Here is a 22,493-nt window from a genome sequence, read left to right on the forward strand (position 1 = left end):
AGGATACAGGTCCCTCTTGTAGGAGCTGCTGATGTAGCGGCCACTCTCCGTCTTGATCTTTTTCTTGTCCTCCTGTCCCGACTGTCTCACAAACCGCTTCTTCTTCCGATCCCTGTGGGAAGAGTTGGGAGGTGTGGAGGGAGGTGGCCCGCTTCCCCTCCCGGCCTGTTTCCCCCTGACCCTCTCATTGGGTTGTTGGAGGATTCAAGGAAAGCAACGTGCCGGGCGTCTGGCAGGCAGCAGGTGCCCCATAAAGGCCCGTTCCCTGGCCCTCCTCACCACTCCCTGGCAGCCCAGGTCTCAAAAGGCAGTGTGGCAGTCAGGGGATTAGCTCCAACCTGGGGGCCTGGGTCAGGGACAAGGGACCCTGGAGGGTTCCCAACCCCCACCTGGCCGCATCCTGGCTCTGTGACCCTGGGTTGAGCCACATCACTTCTCCAGAACCAGAGTCCAAATGGGCAAACTGGGTCATGAGCCCCTGTCTAGCAAGACTAGCCCCCCAAAAGGACAGATGGGGTCAAGATCCCTGTTGTGTATGACCACATGGGGGCAGGACAGGGTGGGCGTCATAATCTGTGCTGAGGACCAAATGAGGGGTGAGGATGTCATAATTCCTGCTCTAGGGGATCAAACAGGAGTCAGGATAGGAGGGGGTCACCTTTTGTGGGGACCAAGCGGCAGACAGGTGGGCATGGAAGAGGTGTGCCCACTGGCTCACTCACCACTTGAGCTGCTGCTGGCCCTTGGTCAGGCTCTGGCCTTCGTCCCCCATCAGGTCCAAGACAGCGCCAGCCACCTGCTGCTCGAAGACACCCCCGTCCCCACCGATGCTCAGGCTGCAGAGGGAGGGTGGGGAGATACCATGGGGTTGGGAGGGGGGCCCATCAGGCCCGCCTGCCCCACCCGGGACCAGCGGCCACTCACCCCCGCTCACTGTCGAAGTCCTTGGGCCGGTAGGGGATGTAGAACACCTGGTCCCGCTGCCGGGCCTCCTCCCGCCGCCTCTTGGCTCCTCGGTCGGGTCCTGGCTGCTGCCGCTTCCGGCCCACGACCTCTGTGAAGAGGTCCTGGTGGACCGGGGCCCAGTGTCACCTGTAGGCCCCAGGGAGTGGACTGGCCTCCCCACCCACCAGCCCAGCTAGGGTTGAGGGTCAGGGGCTGCTGGGACTTTGAAAGCTTGGTGTTGCCATTGAGACCCTCCGTTTCCTCGTCTGCACGTGCAGCACGACAACCCCCGGCTCGAGCACCAGCAGAGGCAGGACAGGTGGGAGTGGGGGAGGGCAGGGTGCCAACTAGGATGAGACCCACCACGCTCCAGTCCCAGCTTGGTCCCCCAGGTCATCTGACCAAGGCAAGGCCCTGTCCCTCTCTGGGTCTGGACTTGCTCTCTATGACATGGACTAGTCCAGGGGTTTTCAAGTGCATTTTTTTGCCTACTGTATCCTCTGTCCAAATCAAACATAAGACGAGCAGGCCCAGGGCCCTACCCACCAGGCGAACGGGACACTCTGGCCCCCCAGCCCTGCTTTTCGCCATGAAGACCCAGTGCCTGACCCTGCCTGAGTCATGCCCCCACTGCCACCAACAGTCCCGGCTCTGCCCCTTCCCACCTGCCGGACCCCAGGCTGAGGCAAGGCGATGATGATGACAATGACAGGGCTACCTAGGCCTGTGGGAATCCTCCACGTACCATCCTGAATCTGCCCAGCGGACCCAGGAGCGGGTACCACAGTCACTTGGCTGCAAAGCCCTAGTCCACAACTTTCTGAAAACAAACTTTCCTGAGATTCACTTGGTGGCAAAAGCTGACCTGAGCTGACAAGAGGCTTTGTCCATCCTCTTGGTGTGGGTCTCACTGTGGAAACTGATGCATTTGACGACCGTGACACCCCAGACCCTGCTGAGGGTGTTACATCATACACAGTGGACCCACCGTAAAGATTCTGAATCCCGAATCACATCTGGCCCCCAGGGCTTCAGGCAAGGAATGGTGGACGAGACTATGACCCCATTCCACAGATGGGGAGGCTGAGGCTGGGTCACTGATTTCCACAAGTGTCGGAGATGGGACTGGAATCACTGCATCCACCCCCAGTGACTGCTCAGAGCCCTGAGATCTGCCCCATGGGCTGCTGGGACTTGACCCACTGCTCCCCCAGCCCCAGGCCAGACTCCAGGGTCCCCAGGGTGGGGCCTGCACCTCCACACTGTCTCCTGCCGCCTCCTCCTTCTCAGGCTGCTGCTCCTGCGGTGCTGGGAGGCTCGAGGCTGGGACGGCCGGGCCCTCCTGCCGCTCCTGCCGCTTCTGCCGGAAGCTGGCGATGCATTTGCGATCCTTCTGCCGCTTGGCACGCATCACCTGGCTGCTCAGGTCCCGGCTGGAAGCGTTGATCTCAAAGATGGTCTGTGGAGGGGACACCCAAGGCCTTCACCCACTGGCCGCTTCTTCCCCAACTCTACCCTCCCCAGCTTGGTGTGCTCTCTCCAGCATTCCTCCCAATTCCCTTACACTAGTTACCTGCTTTTCACAATTACAAAGGGAGGCCCAGAGAAGGCGAGTAGCCTGCCTAAGGTCACACAGCTGGGACAAGCCAGATTTGGGATTTCAACCCAGGTTCATTGGCTCCAAAACCAGTGCCCTTAACCACAACAGGCTCCAGCCCCTTTTTCCTGGCGCTGGCTGGCAGGCCTTTCCTGCTTTTGGGTGCACCTCCCAGAGGCACAAGATGGGGCTCCTGATGGGAATCAGGAGGAGACGAGAGGCTATCGAAAGCCAGCTCCTCAGGCCTCTGACAGCCTAGGGTGTGTCATTGCCCTCTGTGAGCCTCAGTCTACCCAACTGTGTGGAAGGGGTGGGAAACCTGCTGTGGACCAGCAGGGATGGTTCCAGAACAAGGGGTGGCTATAGAGGTGCTGACACGGCCAGAGCCGCAGGTTGAGAAAATCCCTGCTGGGGACCTGCAGGAGGTCAGGAGCTCAACCGGAGCCCCGAGGCCCCGCACTCACCGCCCGGGAGCGGTAGTTCCTGATGCTGTCCACCAGCCGCAGCTGCTGCAGCTCCTCCTCCTGGAAGCACGAGCCTGGGGGGGACGGAGGGACACGTGAAGCTGCAGTGGGCTCCACGGGGCCTGCCGCCAGCCCCCGCCCGCCCGACACAGGGACTCACTGAAGAGGGGGTGCAGGCCCAGGCCCGAGAGGTCCAGCTCCTTGGCCCTCCTGATGGACTCGGGTGAGGGCGCCGGCCGTGAGCGCACATACTGCTGCTGGGCGTTGTCGGCCACGCGGCCCAGGCCCCGAAGCTCCAGCGATGTCTCCAGGCTGGTCCGTAGACCGCAGTCCTCATCGTCCACCACGCCCTGCGGCACCCGGCCCAGCACGCCGTCCCCGCCGCCCGCGCCTGCCTCCCCGCCAGGAGCTCGGTCAGAGGCCTGGTCAGAGGCCTTCCGGCCCAGCCACCTGCCCAGGGCCCCACCTCCCCTCCCCAGCCCCACTCTGGGTCCTGAATCACAAAATAATCCCCACAACAGAAACCATAACTTACCGAGCAGCTCCTACTGTTTTTACAAGTACAGTTTTATGGAACATGGCCCCATCTACTCATTTCTGTGTTGTCTGTGACTAATTTTGCACTACAAGGGCACGGGTGAGGAGCTGCCGTGGATCATGTGATCTGCAGAGCCTAAGATATTTACTATCTGGCTCTTTACTGACTTTAAATTACAGGAATCTTGGGCTTCCCTGGTGGTGCAGTGGTTGAGAGCCCCCCTGCCGATGCAGGGGACACGGGTTCGTGCCCCGGTCCAGGAAGATCCCACGTGCCGCAGAGCGGCTGGGCCATGAGCCATGGCCACTGAGCCTATGCATCCAGAGCCTGTGCTCCGCAGCGGGAGAGGCCACAACGGTGAGAGGCCCGCGTACCGCAAATAAATAAATAAATAAATAAAAGAATCCGCCTGCCAATGCAGGGGGCACGGGTTCAAGCCCTGGTCCAGGAAGATCCCACATGCAGCGGAACAACTAAGCCCGTGAGCCACAACCACTGAGCCTGCGCTCCAGAACCCGCGAGCCACAACTCCTGAAGCCCACGCGCCTAGAGCCCATGCTCTGCAACAAGAGAAGCCACCGCAATAAGAAGGCCACGCATTGCAATAAGAAGGCCGTGCACCGCAACGAAGAGTAGCCCCCGCTCGCTGCAACTAGAGAAAGCCTGCATGCACAGCAACAAAGACACAATGCAGCCAAAAATAAATGAATAAAATAAATAAATTTTCAAAAAAAAACAACAGGGATCTTCCCCTGGGGTCAAGTTCCCAAGCCAGGACAGCTTGGCCCACCTCCAACCCCCATCCATACCATGAACTCCAGGGGGGACTCCAGCCCCTCCCCAGCCTCCACTCACCGGAGGGCTCCTCATGGGGATGGGCGAGGGTCAGGGCACGGCCCAGGAACAGGTGCAGGTCCAGTAGGTAGGGGACCTCATCTGGGGCCACCAAGGAGTAGGCCGTGCCGCTTCGGCCAGCTCGGGCCACACGGCCTGCAGGAGAAGGTAGTCAAGCGGGAGCAAAGGCAAAGGACCCCACAGCCCAGCACGAGTCCCACGTGCCAGACCCTAAAGGTGCAAGCCAGGCCACAGCCCCACCTCCTTGAGCAGTGTCCCAGCTACAAAAGAGGGCAAGGCAGTGACAGTCACCAGGGCTACCTGCCTGAAAGTACGTGAGCCCACATGGTGCTCTGGGAGGTTAGCAGGAATAGAGGCAAGACACTGCTCTTTATCAGTATCACAAGTTTCAGCATCCCCACTTTGGGGGGTTTTTACCCAGAGAAATAACCCAGGGTGCAAAGATTCACCCACAGGACACCTACTCCAGCTCTGCCCAGAACAGCCCCCAAATGGAAACCACTTAAAAGACTTAAGGACAGAGGATTAGTTAATTAGCTGACGACCACATGGTGGGAATTACACAGCTGAGGAAAGGAGTTGCAAGCTGTGGCCCCTGGCCAAATCCAGCCCCCGCCCCGCGCAAGCCTGTCTGTGTAAATAAAGTTTTATTGGCACACGGCTGTGCTCCTTCATTCACATATTGCCTGCGGCTGCTTTCATGCTCCCAGGGCTGAGATCTCTAAGAGACTAAATGGTTCCAAAGCCTAAAATATTTACCATCTGGCCCTTTACAGAAACAATTTGCTGACCCCTGTTATAGAATGATGCTTAAATGGTGAATGAAAAACATGCATGCTGTATACAGAGGCAAGAAGAATGTCTAGGGTGATTCTAATTTTGTGGTAAGTCAGTCCATGAATAGCATTACGCTTTGGCTTGTTTCTGCATCTTGCAGAAACCAAGTGTCACCACATTCGGAAGATTCGTTTGCGGTAGTCCAATTCACACTGCTGGTCACGCGGCACATAAGAAATTCCCTTTGGGGGTTCCGAGGACGTCTCAAGGGATGTGCAGGGCCAGCCCTCCCAAAGCAACAGAATTGAGGGCACAGCATGCAACTGCCAACAGGGAGAAGAGGCTGGAGACCCAGGTGGAGGCCTCCCTCGCACCCCGAAGGTCTGCCCACGGCCAGCCCACTGTGGGCAGCCAGAATTTACTCATTTGACGATGTTCAATCATACGCAGAACAATTCCAAGGAACTTGCCCACCAGATGCTTCTCTCACACGCACTTATTTAACTTACTTGTATTTATAAACATGGCACGCGCATTTATGAGTTAAAAGAAGACAAAGAAAGTAGACTGGTGATTACCAGGGGCTGGGGGAGGTGGAAGAGGGAATGAGCTTAACGGGTCCAGGGTTTCAGTCTGTTAAGACGAAAATGTTCTAGAGGTGGAAGCTGGGTGATGGTTGCACGTTAGTATGAATGTACTAAACGCCACTGAATTTACACCTGTAAGTGGTAAAAATGGTAATTGTATGTTATGTATATTTCACCACAATTGAAGAAAAGAATGCCAGTGGCCCCACTTTGCTACGTCTGAGACACCTGACCAGTTCGTAACCTCCCTGCTTTGGTTTCCTCATCTGTAAAATGGAGCTGACGCTGCTGATACCCACTGCACAGGGTTGTTGTGAAGACAAGTGGAGCAAGTAGAACACGTGGACCAGGGCCCACCAGGAGTGCTGGGTGAGCACCTGTGGCCGTCACATCACCAGTGAGGGGAGGGTGACTTCCTGCCTTCTCGGTGCTTTGCTCCACTTTCAAATTTTCCTACTACGTGCGGGTCTTACTTTTATAACTGAAAAATTAAATGGAGTGAGCTGGCCTGGGTGGGCTGAGGGGAAGGTGGGGCCCGACAGGCTGATGGGACAAGGCCGGAAGTCAGGAGACTGTCTGCAGTTGATGAAGCGGGAGGCAGAGGGGGGTCAGGATGCTGTTTAAAGGCTGCTCCCAGGAGAGGAGCTAGAAAGAGCGAGCTGTAGGGAGACGACTGTGGGGAGGAGGGGCCGCATCATCAAGTTCCTGATGGGAAAGATAAGCACCAGCCTGGGGAACCCAGAAAGCGGGAGCATCCCCTCCTTAGAGTCTAGGGCTGTCTGCTAGAGCGGGCCTGGGCCACGGTCCCCAGAGATTCCGATTTACTGGTGCCCTCCCTGGGCCTCAGTTCCCCACCTGCAGTGGCAGGAGTTGAGCCCTGTGCCCTAAACTCCCGCTGGGACCCCCCCGGTGCCCAGTGCAGCCACAGGCTCCTTACCCACGCGGTGCAAGAAGAGCTTTCCCTTGGCGGGGAAGCTGTAGTTGATGACGTTGTCCAACAGTGGGATGTCCAGGCCCCGGGCTGCCAGGTCAGTCACGATGAGGGCCGAGCACTTGCCGTGCATGAACTTGGCCAGGTTGATCTTGCGGGCCGTCTGGTCCAGGGCGCTGTAGATGTGGGCGCAGCTCACCCGCTGGGTCGTCAGCAGCTGCCCAGAGTGAAGACCAGAGGGAGGGAAAGGGGTGAGGAGGAGACGGGCAGGGGAGAGGACAGGAGGCTGGGCTGTGGCAGTGAGCGCCACGACATGGCAGTAAGACCACGGGCTCTGGAGTCGGGCGCCCTCAATATAAACCCCAGCTCAGCTGGGTGACCTCGGTTTGGTCTTCATCAGTGTAAATGAGGCTCATATCACCTCTCACCTCTGCAGGGTTGTCTGAATGTCAAAAAAAGATGGCACGTGCAGAGGTCTCCCTCAGGGAGGCTGCAAGTGCCACCCCAAGACACAAGTCTCATCCTGACTCTGCCACTAACAGGCTTTGTGACCTTGCCCGAGTTCCCTAACCTCTCTGTGCCTTCACTTTCCTTGTCGGTAGAACAGGGAGAATAACAGTTGCCTCTCTGTAGCTTTGTGATGAGAATTAAATGAGCCAATACACATACAGTGCTGAGAATAGGGCCCGGAAAACAGGAAGCACTGTGAAAGTGTTAACTGCTCTTTAAAAACTACTACTTTGGTTTTATTCATCAGTGACCCCAGCAGCTACACAGAGGAAGCACCGGTAAATGTGTGTCATATAAGTGAAACCCAGTGAACTGTGTCCTCAGATAACAGAACTCAGGTGTGGTTGACCCAAGGCGGCCGCATTGACTCAGGAGGGGCCCTGGCAGCCTTGGGGGTTCGTGGACCTCTTCCCAGGAGGGTCACAGATATACACGTGTGGAAAAGCTCATCGAGCTGCTCATGTAAGATCAGGGCACTTTACACAGGTCACAGCATGCAGGCTATTCCTCAATTGAAAAACGTGAAACACATGGGACACTAAATATCTACAGAAAAATGACAGGACGGCTGGGATACACTTCAAAATACCCTGCATGGAACGGGGAATATTAGGTGAATCAAGACTGGATGTGAGTTGATAACTGAGTACCTGAGAGCTCATTATGCTGTTTTCTGACTTTGCTACATGTCTGAAATTTTTTATAAGAAGAACTTAACAGAATAAAAAAGCACAGCGTGCTGGCCAGGCCTCAGCCCTGCTCTGGTGCTGCCCTCTGATGGCTGAGCATGGAACCGCAGCTCGGAGGTGGTGATGCAGTCCGTGCTGGTCCCCAGGCCCGGGGCAGCTGCGGGCCTCCCCCAGCTCACCTCACTGAGATACTCCGCGTGGTGCTTGGTGGCCACAAATACCACTGTCTGGTCCTGGGGCCGCACCAGGCTGCGCAGCAGGTGGAGCAGCACAGCAGCCTTGGCATCCTCCCGCACGAGGAAGAAGGAGGTCTGCAGGGAGAAGGGTCACTCGGTTGGCTCACGGGGTCCAGGCCATGGGCCGGGAAGGGGCACGGGTGGAGCCTCACCTTGAGCTGTTCGTTGAGTTTGGAGTCCACGTCTAGCCGGATGAGCACGGGCTCCATGAGGCCTGAAGTGGGCAAGAGAGGAGGATGGGAGGGGGAGTCGCTGAGGGACAAGCCCCTCCCAGGCGCCGACACGCGTCCCAGCCCCCAGCCCCACTCCTGTGGCTCCCTCACCAGCCCGGGCGAACTCCACCAGCAGCTTGGGCAGCGTGGCAGAGAACAGGACAGTCTGGTGGCCCCCAGGGAGGCGGGCAATGATTTCCTGCAGCTGCTCTGCAAACCCCATTTCAAAGAGCCTGGGAGGGCAGAGGGCAGTACAGGGTCAGGAGAGGGGCTTCCATTCCAATGAGTTCCAAACCTGTCATCCTTGCCCCCATCACACTTTCTGTTACATGGACAGGTGCTTCCTAAACTCAGCTCACTTTTTCGCTATTCAACAACCTCATCCTAAGCAATAATGACCTTGAAATCTTAGGTCTGGTCTCAGTTATGTTTCTTACAAATTCATGTTGAAATAAATGACAGCAGCCCTCACTCTGGGCCAGGCATGGTTCTAAGCACTTTATAAAATATCAACCCCTTTAGTCCTCACAGCAGCCCTGTGAGGTACATGCTATTTTATCCCCACTTTGTAGGTGAGGCCACCGAGGCCCGCAGACCCTCAGGGATTTACCCAAGTTCATAGAGCTGGGATTTGATCCCACCTGTCTGGCTCCAGTCTCTGCTTTCAACTTTGTGCTATTTTTTATCTCTTTCAAATCACGTGTTTGTTCTTTTACTATTCTTTTCAGTATTCCTAAAAGTAATACAAAAGAAAAAAACTGTTGGTCCAGGGAGCCCCATCAGCTCTGGCACTGCCTACAGTCTGTGGCCCTCTTTGGGGAAATGCTGCTTTGATCTCGACTGCATAGGTCTCTTCTGGCAGAGCCCTTCCTCCTGGCCAACCCTGACACAAGTGCCCGGGGATGCACCTGCAGCCTTACCTGTCAGCCTCATCAAATACCACATATTCCACGCTCTGCAGCTTTAGGTTCATCTCCACAGCCACATGCACCAAGCGCCCAGGGGTAGCAATGATTCTGGAAGTGATTGTGCAGGCCAGGTCACCCAGGGCCAGGGCACCAGCAGAGCCCTCCTCTCACTCCCCAGACCCTGGCCATCTGGGAAGGGACCCCAGAGCATCATCCCCAATCCACACACTCACATGTCGGGATTTTCGTGCAGGGCTGCAAATTGGTCTTCCATCCTAGGAAGAAGAAGAGGTGTTAGCTTGATAGAACAGGTCTCTTTTGTTTCTCTCCCTTCCCATCTTCAAATGCTCAGCTGAGTCCCACACCTTGACCCCAGGCTCAGAAATGGGGAAAAGCTATTGCTGAGCTACTAGGCAAAAACACTGCCCTGACAAGAACTACAAGTTCAAACACACAAAAGGACTGATAACAACAAAGTTCTCCAAAGATAGGCTCAGCCATGGAACCCATCTCATTCACTCTGTTCATAACTTTGACCCACAGCACCACCTAGCAACTAACCCTGGAACTGCCAGCTCCACCTAGAATCAGGTTTCCTGGATCTGTGTCCTTGTTCCCAAACAGTTTGAGCACACATCCCTAACTTTAGTTCTCCTCTGAAAACACCCCTGGGACACCTGTAGGAACGAGGAGTCAGAATTCTGGGCCAGGTCCAGCTTATGGAGGTATTTCTGACAGTCACAACAATAGAGATAATAAGTTATAATGTAGGCAAAAGAGCACTGAAAAGCAAAACACTCTCAGTGAGAATCAAAAGTGACTAGTGACAGTGACATTCTGAGAAAAGAATGAGGAAGGGGCTGCACTTTGAGGGAGAAACTGTGGGGCGGGGCGCAGGGATTCTAATCTTAGCTCTACTACCAGACCACTGTGCGGCTCTCTGAGCCCATCACTTCCTCAGTTAGCTCATCTGTAAAACAGGTGTGGTGCCTGCTACCTTAGGAGGATGGGGCAAGCACATCAGGAAAAATATAGTATTCTGCAGATTTGAGCTATTACAAACATCCTCCATCTGTGTGCATTCCACTTTAAATAGCCCCAAATCAAGTATATTAAAACATACACAACTAAGTGACCCATTTGGGTGACCCAGTGCACTACCAGCTCTCTTTTAGAAGCATCAGAACCTGTGTCAGAGTTTTGTGTGTGAAATTCCTTTCGGTATTTTACTGTGTATTTCCCCTTGTTGGTGCTTTAAGAATGTGCAGAGAAGTTGCTGTTATTAATGAGCAGCGCAAGCTCAGTCCATCTGATGGGGAGGCACGGGGCACGTTTGCTTTGGGGGACTACTGCACAGGGCACGAGGGGGCTCTTACTTGTCCCCGCCCAGTATCAGGGCAGTCTTGAGGCCAGTGAACTTGCCCAGCTGTGGAGAGAAACAAAGAGAGAGATTGAGAGCCAACGATGGTAGCTGACTCAGCCCACTTGGGCCTCACTGACTGGTCCCAGCTCAGCCCAGCCACCCTGTCCCTGCGCCCGGACATACCTCCTTGGTGAACTTCATGGTCTGCAGGGCCAGCTCTCGGGTGGGTGAGAGGATGAGGGCGCGGGCCCCGGTCTGGGCGCTGCGGGTCTTGAGCCTCTCAAACATGGGGATGAGGAAGCAGGCCGTCTTGCCACTGCCTGTCCGGGCCATGGCTACCACATCCTTGCCATCCAGGATCACTGGGATGGTCTGCAGGGGAATGAGCGGGGGAGGGGAGGGGTCAGCTCCTGTACCCAAGCACCACATGATCCAGAGCTTCAAGTCTGCAGGGAGTGGGCAAACCAGAGCATCTCAGCGAAAGGGATGGGGCCTGTCCCCCAGCCCTGATCCCACTCTTGCTAAAGCCTGTTTGCACACCTCCGGGGATGAGCAGCCTGTTACTCCCAACTCTTTCTACTGTTGGAACAACCTTCTTCAGGTTAAGCCAGACTCTATCTCCCCATCTAGTCACCCTCCTCAGGATCCCAGAGAAACGTTATCTCCCTCTTGGCTAAATGTCTGAGGACAACAAAGATGAGACCCAGGTGATGATGGGGTGCCTGCGAGTTGCCCGGGCAGGGACTCAGCAGTGGGCAGCTTAAGTGGCAAAGAGGCACAGGGTCGAACCTCTGCTCTGCCGTGCCCGACTTTCTCCACCTGTGAAATGGGCAGGCTCGTGGGGCTTCGGCCAGAGTAAGAGGGGATGACAGATGGGACAAGGGGTGGAGGTCAAGAGGCCAGGCAGGAGGGCCAGGTTGGCCATCCCCACCTCCCGACCCGCATCAGCTTCCCCGCCCCGTACCTTCCTCTGGATGGGTGTTGGCACCTTGTAGCCCTTCTTCATGATGCCTTTGAACACTGGGTAGCTCAAGCCTGGGAAAGACATGGGAATGGCCAGGGGGCTAGAGGAGCCCCTAGGACACATGACAGAAAACTACACAGGACAAATGACAGTTTCATCAACAAATAAATAGCAAGAAAAAAAGAAAAGTGATAGAGCAAAGCTGATCGGTTAACTGAGACTTAGAAAACAAATCTACTGATTGTGGGGTATGAACCACATTTGGATTCTGATTTGAAAGCTTTTTTTTTTCACTGACATAACAATTTTAATGGACAAAACAAACCAAAAACAACCCACCTTAATAAGCATTTGACAAAGGAAGCTGTATAAATGGCTAATAAGTATATGAAAAGCTGGTCAACATCATTAGTCACTAGAGAACTATCAATACAAATGAAAACCACAATGAGCTACCCCTATGCGCTCAGCAAAACAGCTAAAAGGAAAAAAGATCACAATTTTAGGTATTAGCACCTGGAACTTCCATTCACTGTGTTGAGAAATAATTGTGGTATGTTCATAAAATGAAATATTATACATCAATGAAACTGAACAGTTCGAAAAAGCTAATAACATGGTTAGATTTCACAAACCTTATTTTGAAAGAGACACGCGACACGTAAATTGTCACATACTGAATGAGTCATTTTATGTAAAGTTACAAATATAGGCAAAACAAATCTATGGTGACAGAAGTTGAACTAGTGGTTACATTTGATGGACAGTAATAACTGGAAGGGCCACGGGAACTCTGGGGTGCTGGTAATGCTCTTTATCTTGATCTGGATAGTGGTTACACAAGTGCATTCACTTTGTAAAACTTCATTCAGCTGGACACTTATGATTTGTGCATTTTTTGTCAGTATGTTATATTCAAGTCAAAAGTTTACATTAAAAAAAAAAGCCTGGGCTTCCCTGGTGGCGCAGTGGTTGAGAGTCCGCCTGCCACATTCTCTACGTCTGCGTCTTTATTCCTGTGATTTGAAAGCTCTTAATGTCATGAGACAATGGGAGTCTGAACGCTGATGGGACTTTGGATTATACTGAGGAACTGCGTTTGTTTTAGGTGTAGGAGGGTCCTGCTCTCTTGGAGGCAGGTGGGAAGTATTTCGGGATAGAAGGAGGGGATGCCTGGGATTCGCTTCAGAATCCTCTGGGATGGTGGCCATGAGTGGGTAGGGTGTGGATAAAACAACACCAGTGGTTAAAACTGCTGAAGCTGGTGATGGGTATGTGGAGACTCACTGTTTTCTAATTTTTATATGCTTGAAATTTTTCATAATTAAAAGAAAAGGGTATCGGAAAGTCCCCGGTGGTCCAGTGGTTAGGGCTCCATGCTTCCACTGCAGGGGGCACGGGTTCGATCCCTCGGCGGGGAACTAAGATCCCACATGCCGTGCAGCGTGGCCAAAAGAAAAAAAAAGTTGAAAGAAAGAAAGGAAGGAAGGGAGGGAGGGAGGGGGAAGGGAGGGAGTGAGGGAGGGAGGTAAGGAAGGAAGGAAGAAAGAAGGAAGGAAGGAAAGAGGAAGAAAAGGATCTTAAGTGACAAGGGCCTGTGATGGGTGCGGGCACGGGTGTGACAGCTGAAGCACGTGGTACTGAGAGGGGGAGAAGGTGGCCTTTGGAGCCTCCATGTGACCTGGGCTTGTGGAGATGGGAGGACAGTGGGAGGCCTGGAGACAGGAAAGCACCATGGTTTCAGCTGCTTTTTGGTCAATCCTTCATCTTAGAGATTCAGAAAGGCCAAAAATAGCCACATGTAGATGTTTTGGCTTTTTCCTTTGATTTTGATGAATTTTAGCACATTTGGCTGTCTAGATTCCTTTTGTGAGCTATTTTCTTTGCCCAGTTCTCTATCGGGTGTCTGTCTTTTTCTTCTTGATTTGTAAAAGCTTTTCGTATATTAGGGTTATCAGCCCTTTGTCCCATAGTTGCAAATATATTCCTGGTACAGTGTTTACTGAAGTCTACAGTGTTTTTTTGGCATACACACATCTAAATAGAAAAAAAGTCAAATAAAACAGTGCTCAGGTCACACTTAGGCTTCTTTTCCTTTCAGGTTATACAACTATCCACCGTGATGTTTCAATCTTCGCTCCAGATGCTACTGATATGTAAAGAGTCCGGCTTTCCTTCCGGCTGGCCAGGTGTACCAACAGCACCCAACTATCTCATGTCTTACCCTCGGCTCTGAAATGCGGCTCTGTCACGCCGCTCAATCCCCAGACATCTGAGCCTGTTCCTGCACCAGCATCGCCCTGAGTCCGGCCCTAACTGTTCTCTCATCGTGTCAGGCCCGTTGCCCCCACGAGAAGGCCGTGAATGGCTTGGAGACTATCTGTTGCCTCCAACCCCCCAAACCCATCACAGTGTTGGGTCCAGAGCAGAGTACGGAAGGCCATAACCCCCCACTGCTCCCCACACACAAAGTCCCCGGATGCCTGGCTCACCCACCCATGGACTGGAAGCCTCCCGACTTCTTCTTCTTCTTGTTCTGGGCTCGTACCATCTCCCGTGTGTCCGGCTCCACGTCCGAGGTGCATTCCGAGGTGGGGAAGGTGGGTAGGGGTCTGCCGGGTCCCAGCTGGGAGGGAGCAACAGAGAGGCAGCATCATTCCAGGTCGAGTGAGTCCACTCGGGGCAGGGAAGGGGGCTGTCCTGTTGCCAGTGCCCGCCCCTCACGCTGCCCCATGCAAGGTGATGACACTCCTGCCAGATCACATGACTTCTCTGCTAAAGGGCTCTCCTTTGACCGGACCAGGACAGGGCACAAGGTCAGAGAGCTGGCTCTGCAGACAGACGGCCTGCGTTTCAATCCCAACTCTGTCACTTCCAGCTGTGAGACCTCAGACCAGGGACTTCGTCTCCCAGAGCCTGCGTTCCCACATTGGGAAAATGGGGATGACGAGAGCGTATGCCTCATAGCATGCTGTGAAGACTAAATGGGTGCGTGTAAAGCTTAGAACTGTGCCCAGGTGGTGGTATCATAATTATCATCCTGGCCTGTCATTCAAAGCCCTCAAAACTTTAGGGAGCCAATCAAAGCATCTACTATGTGTGAGATACTAGACTCTTCCAATCTGCCCAGCTCCCCTCTCCCCAATCCCCTTTCTGATCCATCATCCCTCCCCAGCTCTGGTCTCTCTCATTCCTGTCCGCGTCTCTGCCACCCACTTGTTCTAGCACAGCTAAATCAAACTCAGACACCGCCTCTGGGGAGTCTTCTTGGACTACAGCGCTGTCCCTTTCTTCTCAGAAATAACATTTATAAAAGCACTAATTCATAATAATGGCTAAAACTTACCTGGCACTTACTATAAGCCAGGTGCTGTGCTAAGCATTCATATAAATTAACCCACTTAGGGCTTCCCTGGTGGCGCAGTGGTTAAGAACCTGCCTGCCAATGCAGGGGACACAGGTTTGAGCCCTGGTCCGGGAAGATCCCACGTGCCGCGGAGCAACTGAGCCCATGCCCCACAGCTACTGAACCTACACTCTAGAGCCCGTGAGGCACAACTACTGAGCCCGCGAGGCACAACTACTGAAGCCCATACGCCTAGGGCCCGTGCTCCGCAACAAGAGAAGCCACTGCAATGAGAAGTCCGCGCACTGCAACAGAGAGTAGCCCCTGCTCGCCACAACTACAGAAAGCACGCACGCAGCTGCAAAGACCCAATGCAGCCAAAATAAAACAAAATAAAATAATTTAAAAAATAAATTAACCCAGTTAATCCTTACAACAACCCTGTGAAGTAGGTGCTATTACTTAGTGCCTCTTACAGAGACGGAAACTGAAGCACAAGAGCTGAAGTGACCTGCCAAAGTCACACGGCCAGCAAGGGATTTGAACCCTGGCTTCGGAGTCTATATTCTTTCCTATGAGACCCTCTATGGTCCTCCACCAACCCTCTAGGTCAGAGCTGCACCTGTCTCGTACAGTCTGTGAGATAAGAATGGTTTTTAAATTTTAAAAGATTGTAAAAAGTCAAACAAAGAAGACAGCGACCTTATGTGGCCCTGCAAAGCCAAAATATTTACCATCTGGTCCTTTACAGGAAAAGCTTGCCAACCTTGCCAACCCCCATTCTAGACACATGATAACAAAGTGCCTGGAACACACTGGTGCCCCAGCAATATTTACTGTAGAGTAGAATGTGTGAACACTGTCATTCCATCCTTTCCACAGTTTTTGAGGCATACATAATCAACAGCTTTCTACACGTGTGGAAACTGAGGCACAGAGAGGTTAAGCAACTTCTCCCATGTCCCACAGCCAGTACAAGGTTGGGTTGAACTTGAACACAGGGCTGTGCCTTGGTCCATATTTACAGAGCACCTACTGTGTGAGACTCGGATGGTGTGGAATAAGGTCCCCATCTGGTCCCTGCCTCAGAGGAGTGTAGACCTCTCTCTTCATATAAAGCCCCACTCATTCATCTACTTACCCAGAGTCTTCTCTGTGCCAGGTACCCGCTAAGCACAAGGCTGTGAGAAATAATGGGCTACAACTCTTTTGCCCCCTTGGTGCTCATACCTGACCCCCCTCATTTGCATACAGTTGGCATTCAGTAGTGGAAATAACACAGGGCCTGGAACCATACAGTCCGGGATTTGAATCCTGGCTCTCCCACTCACAAGCTGTGAGGTCTTGGTCAAGTTCCTTCACCCCTCCAGGCTTCTGTTTCCTCCTCTGGAAAATGAGTGTGACTACATAGCTCACAGGGCTGGTGTGGGGATTAAATGATAAGGCTTGTAAAGCTCTTAGCACGGAGGAGAGCACACTGTAAGCTATCTACAAACACAAGTTTAACTTATTAGTTTCCCAGAGGTTTGGGGGCGTCACTATCTCAAGCCAAGAGGTGCAGCCTTCTCTTAATTCATCCTCCCAAGAATCCCCCTCTCAAAGTCTGATCTTCATCACCCGCACTTTTCATTAGACGAATGGGAACCGGGACCCGCCCCTGGCCAGGAAGTAGCCAATGAGAAGCGCGAGACCAAGAGCCGGCCCGGAAGGCCGGAAGGCCCGCAGGCCCCAGCCTCCGTAGCACAGAGGCTCGGGACGTCAGGACCCTGGGCGTGTCGGACACCGAAACACGTGCTCAGGCCGGAGGTCCTGCCCCGACCCCCGGCCAGCCGACCTCTCCCCACCCTCAGCCGTGACCACTCCCCAGCTGGGAAAACTGAAGCCGCGGGACGCTGTGCGGAGCCGGGACTCGGGCTCTGACGTATGTCCAAGCCCAGCGCTACTACCTTCTGGGCCCGGGCGTCATCTTCTGCCTGAATCTCAAACTCGCCGTCCTCCGAGTCGCTGCTGCGGGACTGAGAGGCCGCGCCCCGGCGCTTCCGGAGCCCCTTCTTCTTCCTCCACTGGGCCATGGCAGCTCGGGACCGCGGTGCGGCCGCCGGACGCGTTCCGGCAGCCATGCGGGCCGGGGCGCAGGGAACCGGGAGGGGGCGGAGTTTGCGGGTACGTACCAACGGTGCTGCAGGGCGTGGGGGGGGCGCCTGTACGCGCCCCAGGCTGCGTTCCCTCACCTTCTGGAGCCTCCGGAGGCTTGGCATGCATACACACATACGCACACACTCTCCTCATTGGCGCGGGAGACCCCTCTCCGAGGCTTTGGGGAGCTCCGGGGGCGTCCGGAACAGGGTGACCTAATCGCCCCCCCCCCGGGAGGGAATGGTTCTGGCCGCCCCGCCCCGCCTTACCGCTCGCGGGTTGCTGTTTGATGCGCGCGTAGAGCACACCTAGCTAGGGCTGGGTTTCCCGGGAAGGGTCGGCCCGCGCGGTCCCCCGGGCGGGGGCTGGGGGCGGCCTGAGCTGTCAGGGGTCGCGTGCTCCCGGGATTCAGAGCTGCAGATCTCGGATGTACCGCGCTCCACAGGTGCCCAAGCGTCCCCGCAAAGGAGTCCAGGCCTGGACTGGGGGGAGGGGGCGCTGTGGGTGGCCGCCGACGTCAGCCAGCCAAGATGCTCAGGTAGGAAAATAGCTCCAGAATGCGGGCACCTCGAACATCAGCCGGGACATTGACTTGGGGATCGGTGAATGTGGGGCAGTTGGCGGGCTGGGTGTAATCCCCCAGTAGTAGAATGGTTAAGTACACAAGCTCTAGACTCCTATCAGGTTCACATTCTATTTCCACTGTTTTAGCTTTATAGGTGGGACTTACACTTGTGACTTCATCCTTTGGAGCCTCAGTTTTGTCATCTGTAGAATGGACATAATGGAAGCTACCTCACAGGACTGCTGAGAAGATTAAATGAGAATACTTGTAGAGATCTTTGCAGGAGGTAGGCATGGGATCTATGCAGGTTATTATTCCTGCCCCATAGATACGTACAGGATATAGGAGCCTGCCCTGTCTGCCCCCCGCCACCATAGTTTGTCTTCTGGTTGGTGCTAAAGTAGGCACAGGCCCAATCTATTCTTCACCCCCTTAGCAGTCTATAAATATCTACTGAGTACACACTGTATGCTAGGAATGCATACTTACTCACTAAATATTTGCCAGTAGCACCCTTCTCCCCGTCATTACAACAACTCAAAAAGAGTCAGTTTTCCGAAATGTCCCCTGGGATTGGCAGCTCCCCTTTGAGGAGGACTGGTTGAGGGAGAACATGACCTTTTTGCCCTGGGGACGGGGACTTAAGAGATTGCCAGTCTTTGCTGATGACAGATGGTTGCCACCGTGACCACTTTTCATAGGGAGACCTGGAAGCAGGGACTGGCAGGCAGAGCACACCTGCTGTCACCCAGTACCATGAACAGCGTGAAGACCCCAGTGGAGCTGGCCATCAGTGGGATGCAGACCCTCCACGTTCAGCACCGCTGCCGGGGCAGCTGCCGGGTCAAGGTTAGGCCGTCATACGTGGATGAGACTTTGTTTGGCAGTCCTGCAGGCACCCAGCCCACACCACCAGTCTTTGACCCACCGTGGATGGGGAAGGCCAACAGAACCAGAGGAGTGGGTACAGGGGCATCACAGGCCTCAGGGGCCAATGGGAGCTGTGAGACTACCTCCTCCAGGGACAAGACCCTGACCCTCGCACCAAGGAAGAAGAACAAATACAGGTAACAGGATGGGGAGATGCCCTGTTGTTCACATGCCGCGTGACTTTGGGCAAGCACTTTGACCTCTCTGAGCCACAGTTTCCTCACAGTGGAAGGTGGGACCTAATGGGGTTATTGACAGGGTTAAATGGGATGAGACATGTACAGTGCTGGGCACGGTAACCTGACACTTAGGAAGCTCTCAGTAAATGGTAGTGATAATGGTTGTGATGGTGGAATACCCATCCCCAAATGTCTTAGAATGGGCTTCTGAGGCCCAGAGGGATCAGGTGATTTGCCCAAGATCACACAGCAATTTGCATGAAATTATTAGTTTGGTTGATCCATGAAATGACATAAATGTGATGATTCCAAACTTCAGCAAGTCATTTTGAAAATGGTTCTTGCTGCATTTTCACGAACAATTTAGAAAAACAGGATCTAATGCCAGTGGTTATTGTAGGTTCCAGTTAGATTATTTGGATTATTTCGATTAATATCAGCCTGGAGGGCTCTATCTTACTTATTGTCATCAGTGTCTTGAACTAAAACATGGAAGACTAGTATATTAGTCAATCAGGGTTGTTATAACAAAATACCATAGACTGGGGGGCTTAAACAACAGAAATTTATTTTTTCACAGTTCTGGAGGCTTGAAGTCCAAGGTCAAGACGCCAGCAGGGCTGCTTTCTCCTGAAGGCTACCTATCCTTGGGTTGCAGATGGCCACCTATTCACTGGGAACTCACATAGGCTTTTCTCTGTGAGCGTGTACACTCCTGGTGCCTCTTCCTCTTCTTATAAGGACACAAATCCTATTGGATTAGGACCTCACCTTTATGGCCTCATTTAACCTTAATTACCTCTTTAAAATTCAGCATGAATTTTGGGAGGATGCAATTCAGTCCATAATAACTAGCCAATCATATTTAGGATCCATTCTGAGCCAAGAGGCACATGTATTAGTTGAGAATGGGGATAGTGTTTATTTAAGTAGATAAAATTCAAGAGATAAAAGCAAGTCCCCATTATTATCGTGTCCGCCTGACAATTGCCGTGGACCACAAGGCAGGCTCAGGTTGACATTAGCAGTACTGACAGTTACAACGTGGCTGAAAACGCTGGTGTCAGCGTAGGCTGTATGAACAGAAGTATGGTTTCCTAAACAAGGGAGATAACAGCCAACCCCATGCTCTCCTGGAGGATGGAATTTTATGCTGGACGCTGACAAGTAGAGGGTGTCAAGTTAGAAGGTACGTAAGAGAGATGCTATTGAGCAGCAACTTTGGTACCAGACAGACATAGGTATCAACCAGGTATGGTTTTGAACAGCTAAATCAAGTGACTTTTCAAAGACTTGCAGTTTGGGAATGGAAGCACTTTTAGTCCTGGCCAAAAACCGTGGACCTGACACCTCATAGGTACGCCATGAATATTTGTGGGACTAATAAAAAAAAATTTGCTGAATGAACCTAATTAAAGGTGAGAGGCCTAGAAGGCACTTAAGTCTGACTTAGTGATCAAGAGCTTGGGTCTTTGAGCAGGGCGCTGGATTTGAATCTTGTCTGTACCCTCCTTTTTACCCTCCCTATGCCTCAGTTTTCTTGTCTGTACAATGGGATTATATCGCCCTCCTTGTGGGTGTTGTGAGAAATGAGATGACAGACGAGTGACATGCTGAGTCCTGGACCTACACATGAAAAGCCCTGAGTAAATATGCAAAAATTTTAAAAGCTGCTCTGGTGATGAGGCCAGACCACAGAAGTTCAAACTGAGAACCCTCTACATGCCAGGTGCTGGGCCGTGCAATTTCAAATATAGTTGGAAGGGCCACATGACTGCAGAGGGTTCGGCTGACGAGGCCACTACAAAAAGGGAAAAGTGGTGGGTTAAGAGAAAAAGTGAAAGCTATAAAGACTAAGGTTATATTAATCAGGACTCTTGGTTGCAAGTGACAAAAGACTTACGCAAACTGGCTTCTGCAGAAAAAGGGCATTTGGGGCTCATATAACAGGGGCTCAAAACGTTCTTAGGATTTTGTCTCTGTTTTAGTGCAGCTTTCCCCTACACATCCCAGGTGAGATGGCCACCGGCGTTTAGCCCTTATATCCTGCCAGCTCTTCAGGGCTAGGTGGAAGAAAAACATTTCTCTCCTAGTAGTTTCTGCAAAGGTCCTAAGGCAGGCCCTTATTGTGCAGAATGGGTCATGTGGTTATTCCTGAGCCAATCAGTGTGGTCAGGAGGACGGGATATGCAAACTGGCCTGTGAGTGGGGGTGGGGTGGGTCAGGATGCAGGGGGACTGGATACTTGGCAGGGGAAAAATAGCAGAGATGGGGGTAGTGGTACATGAGGGCTGTGGCCTCGCTGCAGGTGCCAGGCTGGGAGACAGGGACTTCTGGGACCTGTAGGCAACCCTCTGCTGCTGCAGCTGCCTGGCAGGGGGTGGGGGTGGGGGTGGGCAAGGTTTATAGGGTTTGTTTCCCCAGCTCACTGTTTCTCTTCCCTTGCCAGACTGATTGGCCACACTCCTTCTTACTGCGATGAGTCGCTCTTTGGCTCCCGACCTGAGGGCGCCGGCTGGGAGGCTTCGTGGATGGCGAAGGGGGAGGCTGCAAAGCTCCATGCCCTCTTCTGGACACCCCCAGCTACCCCTAGGGGCAGCCACTCACCCCGCCCCAGGGAGACTCCAGTGCGAGCCATTCACCCAGCTAGTCCTTCAAAGACAGAGCGCAGGGTGGTGGCAGATTCCCGGAGGTTGTCCGTGGATGGGTTAGACTCTCCACGCCCTCCGAGGCGGGAGCGTTCTTATTCCCTCACCCACCTTAATGTCCCCAGCACGAGTCACCCACCCACCAGTACCCCCTGCACAAATGGGCCTCGAGATCCCAGACCTTCCCCATCAGGAGTGACCTTCCGGAGCCCCCTGGTGACTCCCAGGGCTCATTCAGTCAGTGTTTCAGCGCCAGTTACCCCCCGACGAGGCGGAGCCATCCAGAAACCAAAGCCACCTTGGAAATGAATTTCTTGGTCTTTTCTGCAGGTTTGCCCATGGGGTCACAGCAAAGGGCAGAGTTTCAGAGGATGGCACTGGTGGGCGGGCCTTTGGGGAGACCACCAGGCATTGGCAAAGCACTCCTGGGGACAGACAGAGTGAGGGTGGGCAGTGCCGCCCTTTCTTCTGACAACCTCTGGTTGCTCCCTGTTTTTGCCGCTGGTGTGGATATGAGGGCCGCCTCTGGAGATCCCTGTTTCAAGTTCTGTCATAGCCACACGGCATATCAGTGCCAACCCAGGGGTGTCCCCCGGGAGGGTCCCCCCACTCCATCACACCCACAACATTGTCTCGCCACCAAGTGTGAATAAATGGTATGATCGCCAACCCGGAGGGTTCCTTCTCCCTCCCTTCAAGCCAAGCTTCTGCTCAGGATGAGTTTCCAGCTGAGTCTGGACGCCTCAGGAATTTTCCCAGGCACAGTATGTGGACCAGCAGGGAACACAAGGTGATATGTGGGTGGACATTTAAAATTTTAATAGTCATGTATTTATTTTCATGTATTAAATATATCAGCTCATCGAAGCCGTGAGTTTTGGCTAATTTTTTCCTTAGGATAAAGGCCAGTGTTAGGCCTGAGTTGATTTAAATAACAAAGGTAAATAACATAGCAATCATGACAGTGGCAGGTGAGCAACTAATCCTCCTGTGTTGGTTTCTAGCTAATACCACTAATTGGGGGGTTAGCTGATTCTTCCTGAGCTCAGAATATGGGCTATAGTTGTTTTGAAATCATATGTATATATATATATATATGATATACATTTCCTA

General features: G+C 53.2%; 2 protein-coding genes across 3 annotated transcripts in view; one reads left to right on the top strand and one right to left on the bottom strand.

The window, feature by feature from the left end:
• Nucleotides 1–17,079, bottom strand: part of DDX54 (DEAD-box helicase 54) — a 19,982-nt gene extending 2,903 nt beyond the window's left edge. The window contains exons 1-18 of the mRNA XM_024741444.1: nucleotides 16,869–17,079; nucleotides 14,073–14,202; nucleotides 11,577–11,647; nucleotides 10,796–10,984; nucleotides 10,626–10,675; nucleotides 9,483–9,524; nucleotides 9,262–9,357; nucleotides 8,453–8,574; nucleotides 8,282–8,343; nucleotides 8,073–8,204; nucleotides 6,701–6,911; nucleotides 4,400–4,534; nucleotides 3,167–3,397; nucleotides 3,007–3,080; nucleotides 2,201–2,404; nucleotides 925–1,067; nucleotides 723–836; nucleotides 8–112 (exon numbers count right to left, since the gene is read on the bottom strand). Coding sequence (XP_024597212.1) covers nucleotides 8–112; nucleotides 723–836; nucleotides 925–1,067; nucleotides 2,201–2,404; nucleotides 3,007–3,080; nucleotides 3,167–3,397; nucleotides 4,400–4,534; nucleotides 6,701–6,911; nucleotides 8,073–8,204; nucleotides 8,282–8,343; nucleotides 8,453–8,574; nucleotides 9,262–9,357; nucleotides 9,483–9,524; nucleotides 10,626–10,675; nucleotides 10,796–10,984; nucleotides 11,577–11,647; nucleotides 14,073–14,202; nucleotides 16,869–17,042 — 2,285 coding nt within the window. The 5' untranslated portion in view covers nucleotides 17,043–17,079. The remainder of the gene's footprint in view (nucleotides 1–7; nucleotides 113–722; nucleotides 837–924; nucleotides 1,068–2,200; nucleotides 2,405–3,006; nucleotides 3,081–3,166; nucleotides 3,398–4,399; nucleotides 4,535–6,700; nucleotides 6,912–8,072; nucleotides 8,205–8,281; nucleotides 8,344–8,452; nucleotides 8,575–9,261; nucleotides 9,358–9,482; nucleotides 9,525–10,625; nucleotides 10,676–10,795; nucleotides 10,985–11,576; nucleotides 11,648–14,072; nucleotides 14,203–16,868) is intronic.
• Nucleotides 16,949–22,239, top strand: RITA1 (RBPJ interacting and tubulin associated 1). 2 transcript variants are annotated; one of them, XM_024741446.1, is made up of 4 exons: nucleotides 16,949–17,085; nucleotides 17,770–17,909; nucleotides 18,325–18,690; nucleotides 21,182–22,239. In XM_024741446.1, the coding sequence occupies exons 3-4, from the start codon at nucleotides 18,380–18,382 to the stop codon at nucleotides 21,687–21,689; spliced, it is 819 nt and encodes a 272-aa protein (XP_024597214.1). In that variant the 5' UTR covers nucleotides 16,949–17,085; nucleotides 17,770–17,909; nucleotides 18,325–18,379; the 3' UTR covers nucleotides 21,690–22,239. The 2 variants fall into 2 exon arrangements, with proteins under 2 accessions (XP_024597214.1, XP_024597213.1); XM_024741445.1 differs by lacking the exon at nucleotides 16,949–17,085 and adding an exon at nucleotides 17,349–17,596.
• Nucleotides 22,240–22,493: the final 254 nt, after the last annotated feature.

This window comes from Neophocaena asiaeorientalis, unplaced genomic scaffold, assembly GCF_003031525.2.
Source record: "Neophocaena asiaeorientalis asiaeorientalis breed wild unplaced genomic scaffold, Neophocaena_asiaeorientalis_V1.1 scaffold648, whole genome shotgun sequence".
NCBI lineage: Eukaryota > Metazoa > Chordata > Mammalia > Artiodactyla > Phocoenidae > Neophocaena > Neophocaena asiaeorientalis.

Coding starts and splice junctions, on each gene's coding strand:
- RITA1 (XM_024741446.1), top strand. CDS start 18,380: ATGAACAGCGTGAAGACCCCAGTGGAGCTGGCCATCAGTGGGATGCAG. Junction 18,691..21,181: donor AGGAAGAAGAACAAATACAG/GTAACAGGATGG, acceptor TTCCCTTGCCAG/ACTGATTGGCCACACTCCTT.